Source organism: Amphiura filiformis, chromosome 20 (assembly GCF_039555335.1).
Source record: "Amphiura filiformis chromosome 20, Afil_fr2py, whole genome shotgun sequence".
Taxonomy (NCBI): Eukaryota; Metazoa; Echinodermata; class Ophiuroidea; order Amphilepidida; family Amphiuridae; genus Amphiura; species Amphiura filiformis.
This window is the reverse complement of record NC_092647.1, coordinates 13,106,094-13,126,735: the sequence shown is the minus strand read 5'-3', so window position 1 is coordinate 13,126,735 and position 20,642 is coordinate 13,106,094. Positions and strand designations below refer to the sequence as shown.

The 20,642-nt window shown below is 38.1% G+C and overlaps 1 protein-coding gene across 1 annotated transcript in view; it reads right to left on the bottom strand.

The window, feature by feature from the left end:
• Nucleotides 1-3,899: 3,899 nt before the first annotated feature.
• LOC140142924 (lipase maturation factor 1-like) overlaps nucleotides 3,900-20,642 on the bottom strand; it is a 16,866-nt gene continuing 123 nt past the window's right edge. Inside the window, exons 1-12 of the mRNA XM_072164953.1 lie at nucleotides 20,521-20,642; nucleotides 17,096-17,246; nucleotides 16,135-16,293; nucleotides 15,506-15,516; nucleotides 14,651-14,799; nucleotides 13,672-13,737; nucleotides 12,471-12,641; nucleotides 11,263-11,446; nucleotides 10,562-10,715; nucleotides 8,940-9,123; nucleotides 7,866-7,978; nucleotides 3,900-7,001 (exon numbers count right to left, since the gene is read on the bottom strand). The exon at nucleotides 20,521-20,642 is cut by the window's right edge and continues 123 nt beyond it. Of these exons, the coding sequence (XP_072021054.1) occupies nucleotides 6,749-7,001; nucleotides 7,866-7,978; nucleotides 8,940-9,123; nucleotides 10,562-10,715; nucleotides 11,263-11,446; nucleotides 12,471-12,641; nucleotides 13,672-13,737; nucleotides 14,651-14,799; nucleotides 15,506-15,516; nucleotides 16,135-16,293; nucleotides 17,096-17,246; nucleotides 20,521-20,642 (1,717 nt within the window). The 3' untranslated portion in view covers nucleotides 3,900-6,748. The remainder of the gene's footprint in view (nucleotides 7,002-7,865; nucleotides 7,979-8,939; nucleotides 9,124-10,561; nucleotides 10,716-11,262; nucleotides 11,447-12,470; nucleotides 12,642-13,671; nucleotides 13,738-14,650; nucleotides 14,800-15,505; nucleotides 15,517-16,134; nucleotides 16,294-17,095; nucleotides 17,247-20,520) is intronic.

Genomic DNA, 20,642 nt, shown 5'->3' with positions numbered 1-20,642 from the left:
ATGATGCTCTGGATCACGAAATGCCCTTTTATGAATTCTTGAAATCAGGAAAGTGTTCTCAACTTTTCTGCTGAAATGAACATAAGCTATTACTGATCTATTTATGTTTGTTGGAGCAGTTGCAAAATTAATTGTACAGAAAATCTGATTATCTGATATGGTTGCGGACCAGTGAATTGATCATACAGCAGTTATGCATGATGACCACTAGGGGCGCCCTCAATTTAAGGCTTATTGATTTTACGTAAGCTAAGGTATTAATAAAGTTCATTTTTGATCGAGTCCCATCAAACTTGACAGGCTAACACATGTATGATAAGCAGAAACTTCCTTCCGTTGATGAATTGCAGCCAGCGAAGTAGCCACAAAATACTCACTGGTAGCTCACGCTTACGTAAAATCAGCAAGCCTTAAATTGAGGGCGCCCCAGATAACTGTGATCTTGACGGCTGTGATCATATGTTGTTCCCTCAAGCATATCATTAGACCAGTTACTAAAATTTGGTTATAAAAACTGTGGTTACATTATCTATATGCATGTATATTTTAACACAATGCATGGGTCATTTTGTCATTAAGGAACACTTGGGAAATTAAAAACTTGAGTACAATGGGCTTTTCCATTTAAAATCCACACTACCCCTGTGGAAGATTTGGCTAAAGTCTTCCGCAGAGGGAGTATGAGTTTTGAATCAAATAGACAATTGGGGAACTTCCGTTTGAAATCCTCACTCCAGGTGCGGAAGATATATGTAATAATACAGGGGGAGTATGAGTTTCAAAATGATTAACCCTGACCAATCACATTTGAAAAACATACCCCCCCTATGGAAGATCTTTCCAAAATCTTCCAGAGGGGTGTGGATTTCAATCGGAATAGCTCAATCTGGTCTCTAATCATGTATAAAATGCTGATCATACACTGTATAAGTTCTTTTTAGAGTATTTCTGACCTACTTTTTTTAGAGTATTATGACTGTGTGAAATCAAGAACAAAAATGAATCAAAACTAGTCAAAATTTGTGCAGTTTTCATGTTTGTAGCAAACAAAAAAGTTTAATGAGCATAATTATACTGAATGCTACAGACCTTGCCTGTAGTCATGCATAAAATGTATGCAATTTGTATGTATTAAGAGACACATTTCTTAATAAACTTTTTATAACCTTAAACCCTGAATAAAGTATTCTTTACACAAATGCTATTTACTTTGTATTTGTGCATGTCTGAGTATAATGTCTTTGCAATGGTGTAAACCAGAGACACACACACACATGAACCTGACATTCCAACTGAACTGAGGACATCAGTTACACTGGGACTGTCCCCTGTCTTAACCAGACACACACACACATGCAACTTGACATTACAACTGGGGACATCAGTTACACTGGGTCTGTCCCTTGTCTTAACCAGAGACACACACATGCAACTTTTATTTATTTATAACATTTGGCACAAGGCCAGGCAGATCCAATACTGATTATACAATAAATTGAAGGATTGCCCTTACATTAAAATCAGAAACATTACTAGAAAATACATATAATCAAAACAGAATAAAATAAAACAAAACATAAATTATGTGAACTGGTTAGAGGAGGTGGGACTGGATGGCCAATTTGAAGGCCTGGAGGGAAGAAGCATTGACAATAGCTTCAGGGAGATAATTCCAGATGGAGGCAAACGGATAAAATGATCTCTGGGACAATGAAAGCCGTTGGAAAGGAACTTGAACAGCGCGGGAACTGAGGTTTCGTAGACCGGGACTGGGATGAGGCTGGAAAGGGTTGGGAGAAGAACAAAGATTGGCAAAGATTTTAAATAAGTGACACAGAGAAGCAACATCACGACGCTTACTAAGAAGAGACAGGTCGGAATCCAATAGAAGGTCCTCATGGGAGAGGTTCCAAGACTGAAGAATGACACGACAGGCAAATCTTTGGGTAGACTCAAGACGGTTGGTAAGGGTTATGTTAAGTAGTACAACCATACTCCAGAATGGGGCGAACCAAGGCCAAGTACAAAGAACGACGGATGCTGAAGGGGGCTGATTGGAAAGATCTATGAATGAAGCCGATGATTTTGCGAGCTTTTCTGCATATGTTATCAATGTGAAGATTCCAGGAAAGCTTGTCAGACAGCCAGACACCAAGAAATTTCGCAGATGACACACGTTCAATAGGCAGTCTGTTAAGAGTGAGATTGAGATCTGGAAAAGGGTCCTTCTTAGTGGAAATTACCATGACTTTTGTTTTGGAGGAATTGACAGAAAGGTGATTAAGGGAGAACCAAGAATGGATGGTATCAATGTCGGATTGGAAATCTTGACATTACAACTGGGGACATCAGTTACACTGGGACTGTCCCATGTCTTAACCAGAGACACACACATGCAACCTGACATTCCAACTGGGGACATCAGTTACACTGGGACTGTCCCTGTCTTAACCAGAGACACACACATGCAACTTGACATTACAACTGGGGACATCAGTTACACTGGGACTGTCCCATGTCTTAACCAGAGACACACACATGCAACCTGACATTCCAACTGGGGACATCAGTTACACTGGGAACTGTCCCCTAATTATTCCATGGTTAATACACACACAATGTCAACAGGTATTACAGTCTGTCTGTTGAAAGTAAGGCCATGAGTCTGTCTGTTGAAAGTAAGGCCATGTTGGATTTTGCAGTGGCAGATTAGAATCATATGCGCTAACATAATCCTGTGTGGCATATAAGCACAAATAGAAGTGCAATTTGTCTGTACACCGGAGACACAACCCAGTAAAGGCACTGATTCAAAGCTGCCACCGTGAAATACAACATGGTGTTTCCACTTTCAACTTCAGACAAGACACAATATCGTAAGAAGTCTTAATGTATCCTCTACACTAAAGCATTTTCCACCCTGATGTGGCAGTGACGCCAGTGTGCGTTGAGGCAGCTATTTTGCACACGCATCTATGCGGCGTCTTTGAAGACATGAGTGTACGCCAGCGCTTTGAGGGAACACTAGCGATTTGTAGCTGCGCCTAATGAAATGCACACTGACATCACTGCCACATCAGGGTGAAAAATGCTTTAGAGCTGCCAGACTCATAGTTTCTGTTTGGAGATGATAATATGTAGGGGTATGTCTGGTGTACATGTTGTGAATTTGTTTGGGAATGAAAATTGTAAAGCAATTTGCTGTAAAAATCTACTAATACTGAGTTGCAAAAGAATAATATACACCATGACCAACCTAAAATATCTCCCAATGGAATAACTACTTAAAATATATACATGATTGTGAATATAAGCAACAAAATAAATACATCAAAATATCAATTTTTTATCATAGAATGATAGTTATTCCCTAAACATTACACTAACATGGAACATACAAGACAATAGAAGGAATTCATAGTACTCAATATTGGCACATGTTGTAAAAAAGTCATTTAAAATGATTCATATAAAACAATGGCATATTCCAGCAGAAATCCATACCCCTTATGGAAAACATGACACTAATCTTCCACACAGAGATTACAAATTTCAAAATGGGGTTACCCTTAATGGGTGGCTCCGTTTGAGATCTACACCCCAGTTATGCTTTCCATAAAGGGTGTATGGATTTCAACTGGAATAACCCAAATTACAACTAAGATGTACCCACAGAATTAGACAATCGCGCCGTCAGCTATGGGGAGAAAATTGGGGGTATTCGGGTCCTTGCCGACAGTGCGCGGAGACGAGCGAAAACAATTCTGCGTCTCATCTGATGCGTCTTCGTATTGCATGCATATCGCATCAACTGCATCTCTCAAATGCGCCCATCATCCATGTCGTGCTTGCATGACAACGAATGCCTCGGCGCATTCGAGGGAAACCGAATACCCCAATTTGTTCTCCATGCTTGTATCAAGATGGCGGTCGAGTCCTGGTTCTCTGGTTTTAATTCTGTGGATGTACCACTTATATTTATGTGACCTTAACTAAAGTTTCATTCAACCAATTGACCAAATTATTGATTTCCGGAAACCCGTGTTAATTTCTGGATGTGAGCCTCAAAGTTGCTTCAAGAACTTCTTTTCCCACCCCATCATAAAGTACTCATTTATGGATTTGTGACCTATACCTCCTTGGGAGGTCTTTATACCTACTACATATATTGGACTATTCCAGTTGAAATCCATATACTTTATGGAAGACATGACCTTAATCTCCCACACAGGGGTGTAGATTTCAAATGGAGTCACCCATTCAGATAACCCATTTGAAATTCACACTCCCTGCGTGGAAGATTAAGGTCATGTCTTCCATAGGGGGTGTATGGATTTCAACTGAAATAGCCTGTTGAAAGAGCTGTACAGAATAAGAAAGAATAAATCAATCAAAGAGGTTAAACCAGGGAGTACAGATTCAATCTGCCATATTTGCATGTTACTCATAGGGGCCAAAATATTGTACAGATTATTTCATGAGCCCCAGCAAACTTTGATATGACAGAGTTTGCTTTCTGCTGGTAATGTATTGGGTTATTCCAGTTGAAATCCATAAACCCCCTATGGAAGATATGACTTTAATCTTCAACACAGGGAGTGTAAATTTCAAATGGGTTTATCTGAATGGCTGATTCCAATTGAAATTTACACCCACTGTGTAGAAGATTAAGGTTATGTCTTCCATAGGGGTGTATGGATTACAAATGGAATTGCCCACTGTGGCGCTAACATACCTGAGCATTACATGTGCAAACCTTTATAACCCTCAAGCTAGAGATTTCCAACAAGTGTTCATTTCAGGCATTCAGAGATAAGATGACCGAGGTATCAAAATATGGTACCCCTTTTGACAATCCAAAATGTGGGATTTATCCCACTTATGACAAGGGAATAGACGGGGAATAATTCTGGTATGTCCTGCGCACAAGTATAACCCTAACCCTAATCATAACCCCAACCCTAACCATAAACTACAATGCCTCCACCTTGACGCCCATCATTTTAATCGGTGCAATTTCACTTGACCCCAAAATGACCTTCACATTATTTGCCTCACTAAGGTGTCCGTTCCCACCAAATTTCATGAACCTGCAGCAGTCTATGGCAATTTGACCTTGAATGACCTTGACATTTTTGCCTTGTTTCAGTGGTCGTCCCCACAAAATTTCATGAACCTGCAATAAAAATAGGGTGCACAGGGTACACTAAAATTGTATTGAAAACACAGGGTGCGCAGGGAACCAGAATTGTATACTAGATGGAGTCTGTACTCTAAAGCTAAACCTCTAATTTTAACAAAACATTGTAAAAAGGCAAGTTTGAAGAAAAACAAAAAGTTAAAAAAGTTGATTGTACCTGAAAATTATAATCCAAATTAGGTCTTACTGAAAGATAATAATTTAATACTTATTCAAAATTCTTTCACCATTTGAAATTTATACAAATTGATCTTTGAATTTTCTGGAATTGGATGTTTTTCTATTACTTTATATGGTCAGATCCAACCAGGCCATGGGCAGCAATTTAGTCTTGTTCAAGAAACTCTCTGATACTACAGCCAGCTGATCTCCCTGGACAGTGGTGCATAGGCTACTGCATTAGCCTTTTCGAAGATTGTGCACACAATGGGAGGGCAGTCTTCAATCTGGTTAAAACCTGGCAAATTCAAAAGCCTTTACTCACTTTGTGCATTGCCATCCCATTGTGTCCGCCATATCTCGAAAAGGCTAATGAGCTTATTTATGGACACAGACTGCCATGTTCTACCAAAGAAGATGAGAACCTTCTCTGGTTCTGCATGTACCAACTGCCCAAATTGTGCTGCATTCAATTTTGTATACAAACTGCTGTCAGTTTACAAACCTGCACCTGCGCTGCTCATCTTGTTCAACCTGTCTAGCTCATTATGTAATTAGCAATGCGTTGACGAAATATACTCTGTTTTCATTGGTGGTTGCATGGTAAGACAAAAACAAAAATTATTTACATCATAATCTTTGTACATGACTGGATGGCTAATCATAAATATATATGTTAGCGGCATCTCATTTTTCTCTATCTGTAAGAATCTGGAATCGCAGAAAAAATTTTCAAGGTCAAATGTGAAACAAGGAATACAGGTTGCTCAAGACTGTCGCCCATTGTGTGTTATGCACACACACACACCACAGTAACACAGTGGGCTTTGGCTGTATAAGGGCTTGAATCAAGGCTATCGGTGATTGTGAAATTGTGATACAAACATAAGGAACAAAAAAACACCCAACAACAACAACACATACAAAAATTGGCATTGTAAAAGCTCAGAGCTTTTTAACCAAGTATGCAAGGGATGTAAGATTTCAGAAATAACACACTTGATGGTGACAACTCTCTAGTCCGAAGGCTCCTTAGTCCGAAGGTTCGCTAGTCCAAACACGTAATTTACCATTCGCTAGTCTGAATTATGAAAAAGGTTCGCTAGTCCAAATAACAGGTTCTCTAGTCCTAATAATAAATAAGGTTCTCTAGTCCGAATATAGAATAAGGCTTGCTAACCCTAACCCCTCACTAGAGACCCAGATTAGAGAACCTTCGGATTAGTGAACTTAGTTTGGTTTTCAGACTAGCGACCCTTTGGACTAGAGATCCTTCGAGAAGCCACACACTTGATTACTGTGTAAATAGATGGTGATAATAACTGAATGAGCAAAATCACCTCCTTTGGCCCAATAGAATCCGATCATATCACACATATCAACCACCGTCTATGTCTTCTTTGACTTTACAGGTGGCGGTCTAGGCCTCTTTTTTGGTTTCTTCCTAGCACCAACTTTTATTTTCCTCTTGATGTGTTTTGGGAGATCCCAGCTCTGTGTCGCCATGAATTCATACAATGTGTCCAGGCTTTGAGGTGGCATGTAGGTTCCTATGTGTTGCCGAGTCCACCATGCTCCTGCTGCTGCTTGTTTACTGCCAATTTTAGTGTATTTGTAGCGATAATGCTCCATTTTGATATAGCTGTAGTGAGAAATGAGAAAGGATAATTATCATTACTGTACTGGAGCTGTGTATTAGACAGGTGGATAGGGGAACAGAGTGCCTCCACCCAGATAGGACTTACATAGCATGCCAGCTTGACTACTCAGCATCTTCTTTTTGGCTCGTTTTGCATGAAAATTCACTTTTATAATGCACCAAATAGAGTAAAAATTACAAAATTTTGTATGCAATTATCTCAGCTAAGTCATGGTTTACATGTTGTAACCCTGCAAGTAGCAGCCAGGTGCACCCACTGCATGTTTGCTGTTGTTTTGTTGCAACAACAACAAACATCTCTCTGTGGCTTTTGCCACTTCAGCTATGTATTTACATCATGCAAAAAGCCAGGTCATTCATTATTTATGCAAGGGTCAATCAGCACCTTGAACCCACCCTCCTCAAGCATTCACTCTTTTTCACCTTCATTGCTTGTGTATAAGAGGTTGAGTTTCACCTTGCTTTCACCCTTTGCTCACAAAATTCAAACGGTCAAACGATCAAAGGTCAAACGATCTGCTTGGACCAAGCTTCACCATGCATTAGAAAGGTTTTTCATCATTCATGCATTTGATTTTTCACTATCAGTATACTATAACACCTAGAAGGTTAGGTCTAGCTTCACCTTCACCATTATTTTTATTAGTTCAAGCTTCATTCAGTAAAATAATTTTGTTAAGTCAAAGCTTCACCATCAGTAAGATGGTGAAGCTTGGTATGGCTTGAGGAGGGTGGGTCCAAGATTCACAATGTTACCCACATCAACACGAACTGCATCACCCGATTACCCCTGGTACACCCGGTAACACATCTGGGTAAGTCTGAATAATAACAGTAACCACTTACTTTGGTGGATCTGTGTCTTCAAATGGATTGTGTGCTATGAGAGTAGCTGTTGCCTCGTCATTTATTAGTAATTTTCCGGCTAAATGGATGATCCAATTATTCATTCTGAAATTCTAATAAATCAAATTAAGTGTAAATAATAAAAATGCGTACTTGCCCATCACTTAATAAATGCGCATTAAAACAAGTGAATGGAAGATATATTTTTAATAGTCTTTTAAACAAAAAACAAGTTAAATTATGAAGCAAATTTGTAAAATGGCACGAATGAATGACACATATAACTTTGCATCATCTGTTTTTCGGTCATTTACATGAAATCGGAGGGTTTGTGTTGGGCCTCACACGTGATAATAAAAACGCGTAAAAAGAGGAGTTTTTCATGGGTATGCACGGTACGCGTGTATCGTGTTAAGGGTGTCGAAAACATGAAAAAAGGGTAGCAAAATTGCAATGTGCTAATAATGCGGAAAGGGTATGTAAATTGAACAGATGGAAAGATAAATATGAAAGGGAAAATGATCTTTAAAAAAAGCATGTGGTTTTACAAAAATATTATATCGCAGTTGCACAATTTTCTGTTCGGCTCCTCCGGTGTGCGATTGATTGAAGTTCCGATCGATTTAGCCATGGGGCCTGTGAGCTAATCCTTCTTTAGGGTATATAATTTGATGCAAAGAATAAAATCACTGTTTAGGGTGTGAAAACAGGTGCGTGTTACCTGTTCAGGGTATCGTTTTAGCTAAGGGTTCAATCCTTGTTTAAGGGTGCTTTTCAAAAGTTGATTATCGCGGATGGTGAACAGGCCAAAATGTGAGTGACCCCCCCTCCCGGGGCCTCTGTATTTTTCCTAGCGTGAGCTCCCACGGAAAATAACCTTGGCAGAAAACAAACCCCTCCGTTTTCATAACACAACCTCCAATCAGATAACGTGCAAATATTATTGTCTAATCTGGTTATGGGGTAGGGTAGAGGTACTGAACAAAACATGATGCCAGTGCTTCTCAAAATGTTGTAACTGTATTGATAACAGTCAATGAAGGGGTCAGGGAAATATTTTCCTGGAGCACTTACTTGAAAGGCTGCAAACCACATCAACCAATCCAGTCGATAGTGATAGGGAGAGATCAAACATGGCCGCCTTGTAATACTGCCAGGTTTACATTTGAATTCATATTCTAACCACTCAGCTTCAGGGTCATTGGGGTCATCGCTAAGAGTTCCCATAAAAATTACTTCTGTCCTTTCCTTAGTAATGCTGCATGGAGACAAAAATCAAGAATATTAAAGTAAGAAAGGGCCAATTCCATCTGTATATCCGCCCAAGTAAGAAGGTAGTATCTTATTTATTAACCCTCTCCATGCGGGTGTCGACTGCAGACGACAAGTTTGAAATTTTCTTTAAAAATTCAAATAATTTCAGAATTGTGCATTTCCATCACCATATTTGGAATCAGCATGTAAAATGCATTAAAATGAGTACAAACAAACCTAGTATTGGTTCAGTGGTTCTTGAGATAGCTCTTGATATTTTGAGAAAATATCTTCAAATTTGGATTTTATGTTGAAGCCTATGGCTAGCACACAGAGCATTAATTTGCAGCAGATACTATCTTTCATTTTGGGAGCAGACTTAAGCAAAACATATTCATAACTATATTCTCTTATGTAAAAAAACATTCAAAGGCAGTGGCATACTAATATAGGGCACGAGCCCTCCCCCTCCACCATTGGAAATTGCAGTAAAATGGCCAGTGCCCCTTTCAATGAGGCTCAGTGCCCTCAATCAGATGGCTGATGGTACGCTTCTGATCTGAGGTCTATATTGTTACAGAAGTGGTTATTTTTTCCATACCATGGTTTCTTATTTCTTCAATGACTTGCAGCATGTTTGAAGTTTCATACACACATTGTCAGGAAGGGGTGATGGGGGAGGGCTGGGGTTGAGGGGCATTGCCCTTTGAACCTGAATTGATTTTGTTCCTTTTTTGAGTCCAAGCATACCATCATTTTAAGTGTCCTAAACCTCTAATTGTCATAATTGATGCTATAATATACCGTCGGTCGCAATACTATATTGGTAATGTCACAGCGCATTCACTGGGCACAGCTTCAAAATGCGAGGGTTTGCTCAAAGTACTTACGCATGAATGTTTAAAGACAATAATTAGGTGCACATGCAAAAGAAAGCTCCCACAATGAGTAGACATCACAGACTGCACTCGAGCAAAGAAGTATAATTATCACGACTTAATTAGTTAAAAAACTGTCCCCAAATGTAGACCAAAATAACAATGTTTGATTTGTTTGACTTTGGGAAGTATTACGTGGAGATGCGGGAAGGTGTGAATAGGACAAAACCAATACCCATCATACTTGAATCAATCAAATTTCCACTGGTCTTGATGTGGGAGGTTCTGTCTATGGACTCTGCGCATCCGCATCCAAGAAAACTGTGAAAAGGGGTCAGATTGTCTATGTTTTTTTGAAAATCGGGGTACTTTGTGTGATCAACCTTCAATGTTTAGAGTCCCTTTTTTTGCAAATTCCATGTTAGGCTAATTAATCATTAATTTTCATTCTTTCTGTCCCAATTTAACCCATATTGTTCTGAGAGTGCAGTTTGTCCCATCTACCACCCCCTGATTATGCCCCTGACCTGCCCCTCCACCTTCTTGGCTACACACGATACCAACCTTCCAAATGCCCCATAAGTATTCACAAGTCTTAGCGATTCAAACGATGTGTTCATAGCTTGGCGTGATGACATCAGATTGGTAACAACAGGAACACTGAGGTATGCGATGAGTAGACCCAGTGATATATTCATTGCTTTTCTTATGTATACACCTGGGGTAGAAAATCAAGAAAATTAGGAATTAGAATTACGGTATTCGGTATCAGCCTATCCGAGCAACTCGGGACATTTACAAGTACTCTTTCTTCATTCGCATGATATTAATTTGAAACAGCCTGCTTGTGAAAGCTGTAACATCAACATCAGTCCAAACCATCCAGTCAGCAGCGCTCCCTGCAGTTTCTGCAGTTCACCAGGTTCTCTAAGCATCTAGAGTTCATTTTTACTTGCACATCTTGTACATATCCAGCACATCTACACCTGTGCTACGAGTAGCAAGAAAAGCATTGCTTTTTAAGAGTATAAAGACTGAAGACTGAAGAGGCATAAAAAAATAGGAGAAAATAGTGATGTATGCTCAAGACTATATGCTAGAAGTGTTCATTATTTTGTATACAAAGCTCATGACAAAGACATGATCTATATTATGCAAAACCTCTTTTTGAAAACCCCGGTATTTCCCAGTATTTTCCACTTGAGGAATAAATATTTCGCAATAAATTGCCAGAACTGTCAGATGGTGTCCAAAAATGTCCTTACCAGATGTAGGTGGTGGTCCCAATCCAAGTCTATCCTCCCTCTGAATATGTTTCACTGTATCTTTTGCCCTGCTGATGACTTGTGGAAACATCCAAGCAAGGCTTTTATCATCAAGACATGCTATGCTAGGGAGTATGGTCAACCAATTGAGAAAGCTTAAATTACCACTGATTATCAGAACAATCTGAAAAAGAAAATGATACAATTGAAATTAAATACTTATAAGAATTTTTAAATTTCTGCAAAGATCACTGATGCTAACAACTTTCAGAATTTTTGACAATGTCATTATTTGTTAGTTCATGTCATTTTCATAATTTTGAACAAAACTTAGAGAAACAAGTAGATATCATTCTACACAAGCTCACTGGTTTTGCATTTTGCACTGTTTCATAAAAAAGAGCTTTTTACCATCTCTTGTATTACATTTCATTGTTCAAAGATGCCATTTATTACCACTAAAAACCCTGAAACTGGTGAAAAAAGCAGCTGAAAATTACAATACTTTTGGGTTTTAAAAGCCCCAAAACCAGCTGAAAATAAACAAAAACATGGAAATTTGCACTTAGACAAACCTTGATAAGTGCCACTCTGTTTGTTATGTGATTTCTGTGTAATTTGATAATAGAAATACAGATTCAAGATATAAGAGTCAACACCTCTTTTTCTGCTTCTGATGAACTCCAAAGCCAGAATGAATGCCAATGTTTAGTGTATGCTTTACCAAGACTCGCTTTCAGTTCCCTGCTGTCATTTTAGGTTCTCCCCTGTGATTTAAAAAAAAAAGCTTTATTTGTTGCTTTGTTGCCGTAACCAAAAAAAACCCCATTTTATAAAATGGCACTGCATTCGTGATGCAACAAACACGGCAAGAACTTTGCTAAAGCATCATCTCAATTGCCAGATGCAAGCAAAGCATATCCTGGTCCGTACAAATCATGACTACAGTTTCTGCCAGAGAAGAACAGCAGTTGTTTACATTTTGAGAGCATACACAGCGTAAACATAGAAGTGGGGTTCTGATTGGCTGATTCAATCGTCTGACAATCATAACAACAGATGTGGTAATCTGATTGGTCGATTATGCGCCAAAACTTTGGTCGGTGCAAACGAAGCTCTGCATATTTTGCTCATTTACCAGGGTGCTCACATCAATCTGAGCAAGGGGCTGCAGTTCATCTCTGAAACGGAGTGGTATCAAAACTTACCTGGAATATTATTTGCAGATATCCACCAACCACTCTCAATGGCCTGAACGGAGCCAGAATTAAGAAAGGTGCCACCAACTCTATAAAATGATTGCTTAGTGTTTCAAACTTGTGGAACAATTCAGGACTCTGATGCATGTAGTAACTCAATGGGTTTGGTACTGGTTGTGTCTGTGGGTTAAAAACAATGCAAATAGCTAACAAATTTTTTTAATAGTGATGAATTGCACGTAACTACAAAATGGCTATTTGTGCAAACAGACTATAGGGAGAGATTTTATAAAATTTTTGCAATGCAATGATGATTTTTTCCATAGTGATGAATCCGAAATTACAATTGTCCCTTTGCTGCATTGTGCCCAACAACGAGGGTGATATGATACGACATTACTTTTTAATAGGAACCAGGGGCGTCGCTAGACCCAATATGATTCGGGGGGGGGGGAGGGTGAAAACTGTAAAGCATGATTTGCCGATGGAAATATTCAAGAATCTAAAAAGTGGGGGTGTGGGGGTTAGGGTCATAAAAATTTTCGACCAATTTTTAAAAATTAGTAACTACTATAACATTAACAATAGGTCTATTACGCTATTAGGTAACAACAGCACAATTTCATAACACATTAATCTTTTATATGACTCTTGCAATTTGCTGACAATCACCTAGCTTTGACTACATTTGCCGACAATCACAAGGTTTTGACGACACCAGTCAATTTTTGCCGACAAAAATTGTGCATTGGGGGGTGTGTCACACCCCATACCCCCCTCTAGCGGCAGCCTGATAGGAACAATGGTCCATTTGGCCTTCTTGAGACAGTAGCGTCCCTGTGTGATATATGTGTGATCAAAGGCACTGCATCTGTAATGGGTGATGCGGCACAAAGTGACTGCGACCTACTGATAACACACCTTTGACCGCCCATGTATCGCATGTGAACGCGACTGTCTTGAGAGAGCCAAATGGACCATACTCTCTTAAATGAGGGGGGTAAAGAGCATTGTTAAAGGGGACAAAACCTGGACACTCACCAAAGACATGTAATAAACTGCCACTTTAATTATGTGCGGGGGGGTTGAGTAACCACTGATGCATAAGCCTTTGGATGCATCATGTTTTGAATCTGCATTTATACAGCCTGCACCTTTCACAAAATAATAAAGCACTACTGTTTAGAGTGCTTACAACAGAAAATCTTACCTCATAATGGTAGTTCATACAAGTCAGATCTCTCCAACATTGATCACCCCTTATCTTGATTAAACCCTGGTGGAAAAATTACAAAATGGTGTCAATTATAAGCAGAAGAAATGTCTGTAAGTTATGTTTATTTGTTTACAGGAAGAACTAATCTTACCAATCAAGTTTTGTTCTGATAGGGATTATATTACACCCACATATCATTTGCGGTCAGTCTTTCTTGAGCAATCATGCAGAGTCTGAGTATACGCTGGTGAAGTTATGTAATAATTGGATGGACTGCCGTGGCAGTGGGTTCAAACAATTTTTTAATATACCGCGCTGCACTGGTACGTTCAAGCGGTACCTCTGCATTGGGCCATATCGTGCTGATCGCTCGCGCCTGTGGGATTGGTGTCTTTGGGAGACCGTGGTATATGATTGCAGACATGCAGGTGATTGCAACCTGCTTGTAGTGCTGCGCGATATATTCAAAGTTGTTTGAACCTGTTGCTGTGGTGGTTGATCCGATTTATTACGTGACTTCGCCAGCGTATACTAAGAAAAAAAAAACAGGTCCTACTCATCGGACTAGTCTGGCGTTAGGTTACTTTCTGGATAGCTGATCACGGACTAAACCAGACCATCTGATATTGCCGTTCGCTGTTAATGTTAACTGGTTATTTCAGGGACAGAGAAAATCCTATGGGAACTAAAAGCTATCAAAAGAAGGTGGAAAATTTAGATGGCGGGGGAAAATTTCCACGGCCATGGTAGCACATGTTAATCATTGGCAGCATCGACAAGAAAGCGGATTATCCAATGTTTTGAATTGATAATAAACACCACAATATTATAACACTCAGTCTTGAAGTCTAGACCATTGTCTGTGCCTCTGTTCAAGAAATATTCATGATATCAACTACTGACATCACACAAAGGGTGTCATATCTTATATAACTCATATAAAGATTCCAGAACAATATACACTTGCACTTACAGCCCCAAGCATGATCCTAAATATCAGCCAGCGATAACCCCACAGCGCCACCCATGGTGTGGGTGTCTTGCGAGGGAATTGTCGTAACGACAGTAACGGGCACATGAAGATCGCAAGGAAACCAGTCTCCAGTAGCTGTGACTCCCAACCTATGGATAAAAGTAGATACACATGAAAATCTACAATAACACTCTCAAATCCTTCAAAATCTGAATTTGTTTAAAACAATAATTATGAAATTGCTCTTGCACTAGAAAATTTAATGCATAATTTATTGCTTTATGGTAATGTATTTCCTGTTCACAAAATTTCTAATTCTTCCCAATTCATATTACAGGTATGAAAAAATCACGGTTCCAGAATTTCAACAGGACAAGAAAAAAATTAAAATATCTTTACTACGAAGGCAAGGGCATAATGAACTTGACCCGGGGGAAGAAGTCGACTTTTGAGCATATCTAAGCTTCAGTATTGTGGTTCTTGAGATACTGATATCTGTTAAAATGTGTAATACATTTGCTGTCTTCATAATCTGAAGGTATATCAATTTGCAAGTTACACAACATTTTGCAGATTGTCTATTAACTTTCTCCATGTGGGTGTTGACTGCAGATAACACGTTACAAAATAAAAATCAAACTTCAAAGATTTTAGAATTGTAAATTTTCATGACTATATTTGGAATCAGCATGAAAAATGCATTCACATGAGTACAAACAAGGTTAGTATTGGTACAGTGGTTCTTAAAATAGCTCTTGATATCTTAATATGTGAAGCCTTTGGTCAGCATCAGAGTATTAAGCAAGCAAGTCTAATGACTTTAATATATATGAGACAAAGAATACTGTGACTTACCAAATGAATACCTGTAAAATATCAAAACAATAATCATTTTATTAGAAAAATTAATAGATGATACTAGCACAAGACAAATTCATTGATCTTAAAGATTTCAGTAATTTAGCAAAAAGAGTCAAAATCTTTCAATCTTTAACTTTCAAGGGAGAACACTGAAATTCAATATTGCCCTGCTCTTTTTGCTACAGAGTGTTGGTTGTCTGGGTGATATTTATTTACAAGTTGGCTTGGATTTGTTGGTGTTTATCGGTTACTTGAACCATAATTTTTGCTACTACAATGTATCCATTATAAACATGAAGCCCAGTTTTAGATGCTGAAGAAAATTGGAGTACTCAGGGAAAACCTGCAAGAGGGAGTATGGACTGGAAACAAAATGAACACAAAAGCCGATCAAGAACTGCCAGAGCTTGAACCCAGAACCTCATTTGTGCTAAGCGGGGACAGAACTCTACTGCTATGCTAAATATTATTCCTCGCCCTGATGTTTGCTTGAATGAAGTACCCCACTTTCTTCATCATTTTATATTATTTTTAATGTATATTTCTGTGCAAGTTTTCAGGCAGTTTCAGTAAAAGTTGACCAAAAGATTATTTTATAATTTGTCAGGGTGTAGTATACTTACCATCTTTGGCCTATGTTAACTATAGAATGATACAGCACCCATAGAGCAGCCATGATGAACATATTAGCACATCCACATAATAGTACTATAGTAGACAATATAATGCCAGCATATGCCAGCACATCTAACCAGAAATCCATTTCAGCCCAATCAACTAACCTGTTGAGAAAAAAGAATAATAAAGCATTTTCAATAGAACTGAACATCTTGGCTTACAAAATCCAAACAGAATCCAACCATAATATCTTTCACCCCTAATAAAAAGTAATATTTCACAGAGCTGATAAATATATGGGCTTCCCACTTTCCACCAAAATCGCCATTATGGGAAAAGTGGGGATGAGGTTGTTGATCTCTGTACCAGCCGCCACGCTTGCTACAACTTAAAATATCCCTTGGGGCGTAGGGATATTCCTCAGTTACAAAGGCAAAATGTTTAGATTTTTCACAATGCCCTCCAAATAACCGATGTGCAGTTATTAACCTTAAAATTTTGCTTTCCAGCTTTTAAAAAATAATGCATTATTTTGATGCATGAAAATGTTAATGCAAGTAATTGAAAACCTAAAAGTCATGAACTAAATGAATCCCTAACTTCTGAATATTGATTAAAAGGGCATTTCGTGATCCACAGCCTCATCCCCACACTTTTCTGAAAAAAGTTGAGATTTTTATACCACTGGAAACCTCAGGCTACATGTACATAATCTTTATGCACCGGGGGGTACCAAAACTTTCTTGCAGATTAATCCGTTTAGCAAAAATATCGCCAAATTTTAATTTCGTTCTGGTACCGGGTATACCAGAGTATAATACACATAATCATGCATAACTCGCAAACGCAAAATCAGAATCAACTGAAATTTTGGGAATGAGGTTTTTTCGTGGATATCTACTGAAAAATGTCATAAAAAGAGGAGGCTAGGATCACGAAATCCTCCTTTAAGGACATGATAATTACCATAGTAAAGTTGGTGCATAATTTATAGCTTTCCAGTTGATTTCATTGCCCACATGATTCTTGATGCGTTCCAGGTACACCTTGGTTGGCAGCAGACCATTAGCTCCTAGAAGCTGTTTGTTTTGATTAAGAGCTATCAGAAAAGCTACCACTGTGAAAATAATTCAAACAAAGGAAAATTATACATCTGAGCATGTAATTTATCAATACGTGAATTTATATATCCAATTTTTATATATCCAATATATGCAAGGCTTATTCCTGATCATTGCATACAGATTAGTAATATACTGTGCCAATAAAGTATCCTTACACTTGGAAAAATAATCACAATTTCAAAACTGAACAATATTGGGGAATTTTTTTAATAGATGCACTATCTAATCCTGCACATTATGACACCACATTGAATCTCATGTGACCTCAAGTTAGTTACAGGCAATTGAATCTAGACGAAGGTCCAGTTTTAAAAGTGACAAACTGGCCTATACAAGGAGCAAAAAGATTCCAACAAGCGAAACAAAGAGACAACACAGTTTCTTCAATTAAAAATGAAGCGTTATTTAAAGCCGTTTTTATTTCAGTTTTTGCTTCTCTGTACTTTTCAAAACTTTCATTTTATTTGTCAGTTCTTTTGTTTCAGTTTTCTTTTGTTCCTTTTGTTTTAAATTAAAGCCAAACGCATAAATTAGCCATTCACCACTCTCAAACCAAATGTCTAGTCTGTGGAGTTTTGAATAGGCCAGTTTGTCACTTTTAAAACTGGACCTTCGTCTAATCAAATGCTTGTAACTTTACTTCTTGAAGTCACATTGGATTCAATGTGGTGTCATAATGTGCAGGATTAGATAGTGCATCTAAAAAACAAATTTACCACAATATTGTTCAGTTTGGAAATTGTGATTATTTTTCTAAGTGTAAGGATACTTTATTGGCACAGTATAGTAGGCCTACATATGGGACATGATCTAATTCAGTTAGACCGAAGTCTGCAATAATTATTTGCAACCAAGTACGGTACCAGTAAGTCAATACACTTTTAGGTTCTGGGCATTGGGCAATCTAGTAATAGGTTTACTCAATTTTCTAAATTTCTGACTTAAGTCTGAATGGATTAGATCGTGTCACATAACTTTGCACAATTTTGATTTGTTGTACCCAAAAAACAACAATAACAACAACAACAACCAAACAACTACGACCAAATAACAACAACAAACTAACAAAATCTATGCAAGAAGCTCAAATTTCAAGTTTGAAACATCAAGAACCTAGATTAACTTGAATGGGAATTATTATGAAAATCACATCAAAATATGTTTTGTCAGCAATCCTTTGTTAAATTTTTCCTGAAGGAGCTGAGCATTGTTTTGTGTCTCAGGTCAATTCCAATAATTGAAACGTCCCAGCTCTGACCGGGAGTTCCAAGAAGTGCTGTGTACTATGTCACATGTGTGCATTCACATCTGTAATTAGCCATCGGAACCAAGAAATCTTTGCTCTACAAATGATTGCAAATTACATTTGTAATCCTTTTCACCACAAAATATGATATGAAAACATGGGTTTTAAGCAATGCATGATAGGTCAAACAGGTTGTCAATTATTGCCAATATTAATATTTTGCAACATATGAAAACAGTTTACACTGGAGACACCCTATAGTCCAGTCAATCTAAACAAATTAGTGGTGTCACCCACCACTAATTGCAACAGAATTTTTTTCACTTTTATACATTTTAGAGATGTCATCTGAACATCATACCAAAAATATACTAAAATATACTTGGTGGAAAGGTAGTTTTTGGCGGGAAAAGGTCATACAGGGGTCAAATTTCAAAATTGCTTTTAATCTTGTTAAAAACTATACCAAAGCATTCCTCTAGTCATAAGGATTCAGAAAAAGTATAGTTTGTCATATCTGTGATGTACTATTCTCAAGTTATAGGCGAAAAGGTCAAAGGTCAAATTTTGGGCTCCACGTGGGTCAACTTCGAAAAAATGCTCCGATCTTCTTAAAAATGGTCTCAATGTGTTCGTCCTTTAAAAACACTCCAAAATAAGAATAGTTTGCCATATCTTGATGCTTCGTTACCTAGGTAGCAGGGTAAAAGAGGTCATTGACCAGTGAACTCTATTGACCCCGACCTAGTTTTCGTAATACGCATGTAATTAAACAACCTAAACAGTGCAAATATTCTTTAAATGAATTATGTTTGCAAGTTTCGAACAATTTGAGACCATTTTGGTTAAAATCAGACAATTTTTAGTTTTTTGACCTCTGTTGACCCCAACATTTGACCTTTGACCTTTTCAGTTATAACTCAAAAACCGTAAATCACAGATATGGCAAACTATATTTTTTCTGAATCCTTATGACTAGAGGAATAATTTGATATAGTTTTTAAAATGATTGGAGCGATTTTGAAATTTGACCCCTGTATGACCTTTTCCCGCCAAAACTACATTTCCACCACGATATTTTAGTATACTTTTGTATGCTGTTCAGGGACATCTCTGACATTCATAGCAGTGAAAAAAATTCTGTTGCAATTAGTGGTGAGTCAAAACCCACTTTGACTGGACTACTATGGCACTTCCTACAACTTGAGAACAAGTCCTCAAACGTTCTAAATTTGTAGTTACTACATCCATGACAATATTCCGAATAATCTGTCCCAGAACCAGTTGTAGTAACTAAAAATTTCGAATGTTTGAGGACTTGTTCGCAAGTTGTAGCAGGTGCCATAGTGTGTCTTCAGTGTTAATTGTTTTCATTATAAATGTCGCAAAATTTTAATTTTGACAATAATTAACAACCTGTTTGACCTCTATATTCATACATTGCTCACCTGTGTTTTCATATATCATATTTTGTGGTGAAAAATGATTACAAATGTGTAATTTGCAATCATTTTTGGACTGACCAATGCACATTAAACACACATACATGTACACAGCAACTGTTGGAACTCTCGGTCGGAGCCGGGAGTTTCAATTAGTGGAACTGTCCCAGAACCAGTGTACAAATTAAGTGGTCATCCGGTCATCCTGAAGCCCAGATTTGCTGGCGGATGACTAGTCCGAATACTCTTACTCTTACGATGATACTCATCAACGCCCCAGGTGGGGTCAAACGACAAAGAATAATCAGACACAACAAAATATTAATTTCTGACATGTTCGTGTTCTGGGTCTGAACTGTTTCCATTCGAAATTTGATGGCAAATTGTAGGAATGATTGTTTGGCATTTGCAATTTCGGAAAAATTCCGGGTACCCGGGCACAAAATTACCCGAAAATCACACCTACTCTGTGAGTCTGACGTTATCTGATTTGATAATTTGCATCGTTCCCTATCCTATTAAACATCAAATATTATATTAAAAACATGTGCAATGCAATGTTTTATTCATTGAACTCACGATAAATAAAAGCAATCGATCGCAAGAAAACTATCCGTGTCAACCAGTACGTATTAGGACCTATTTCAGCTGGTCCAGCTTTAACACGACCCTCTGTTTCTTCGCCTCCACTTTTCTTTTTA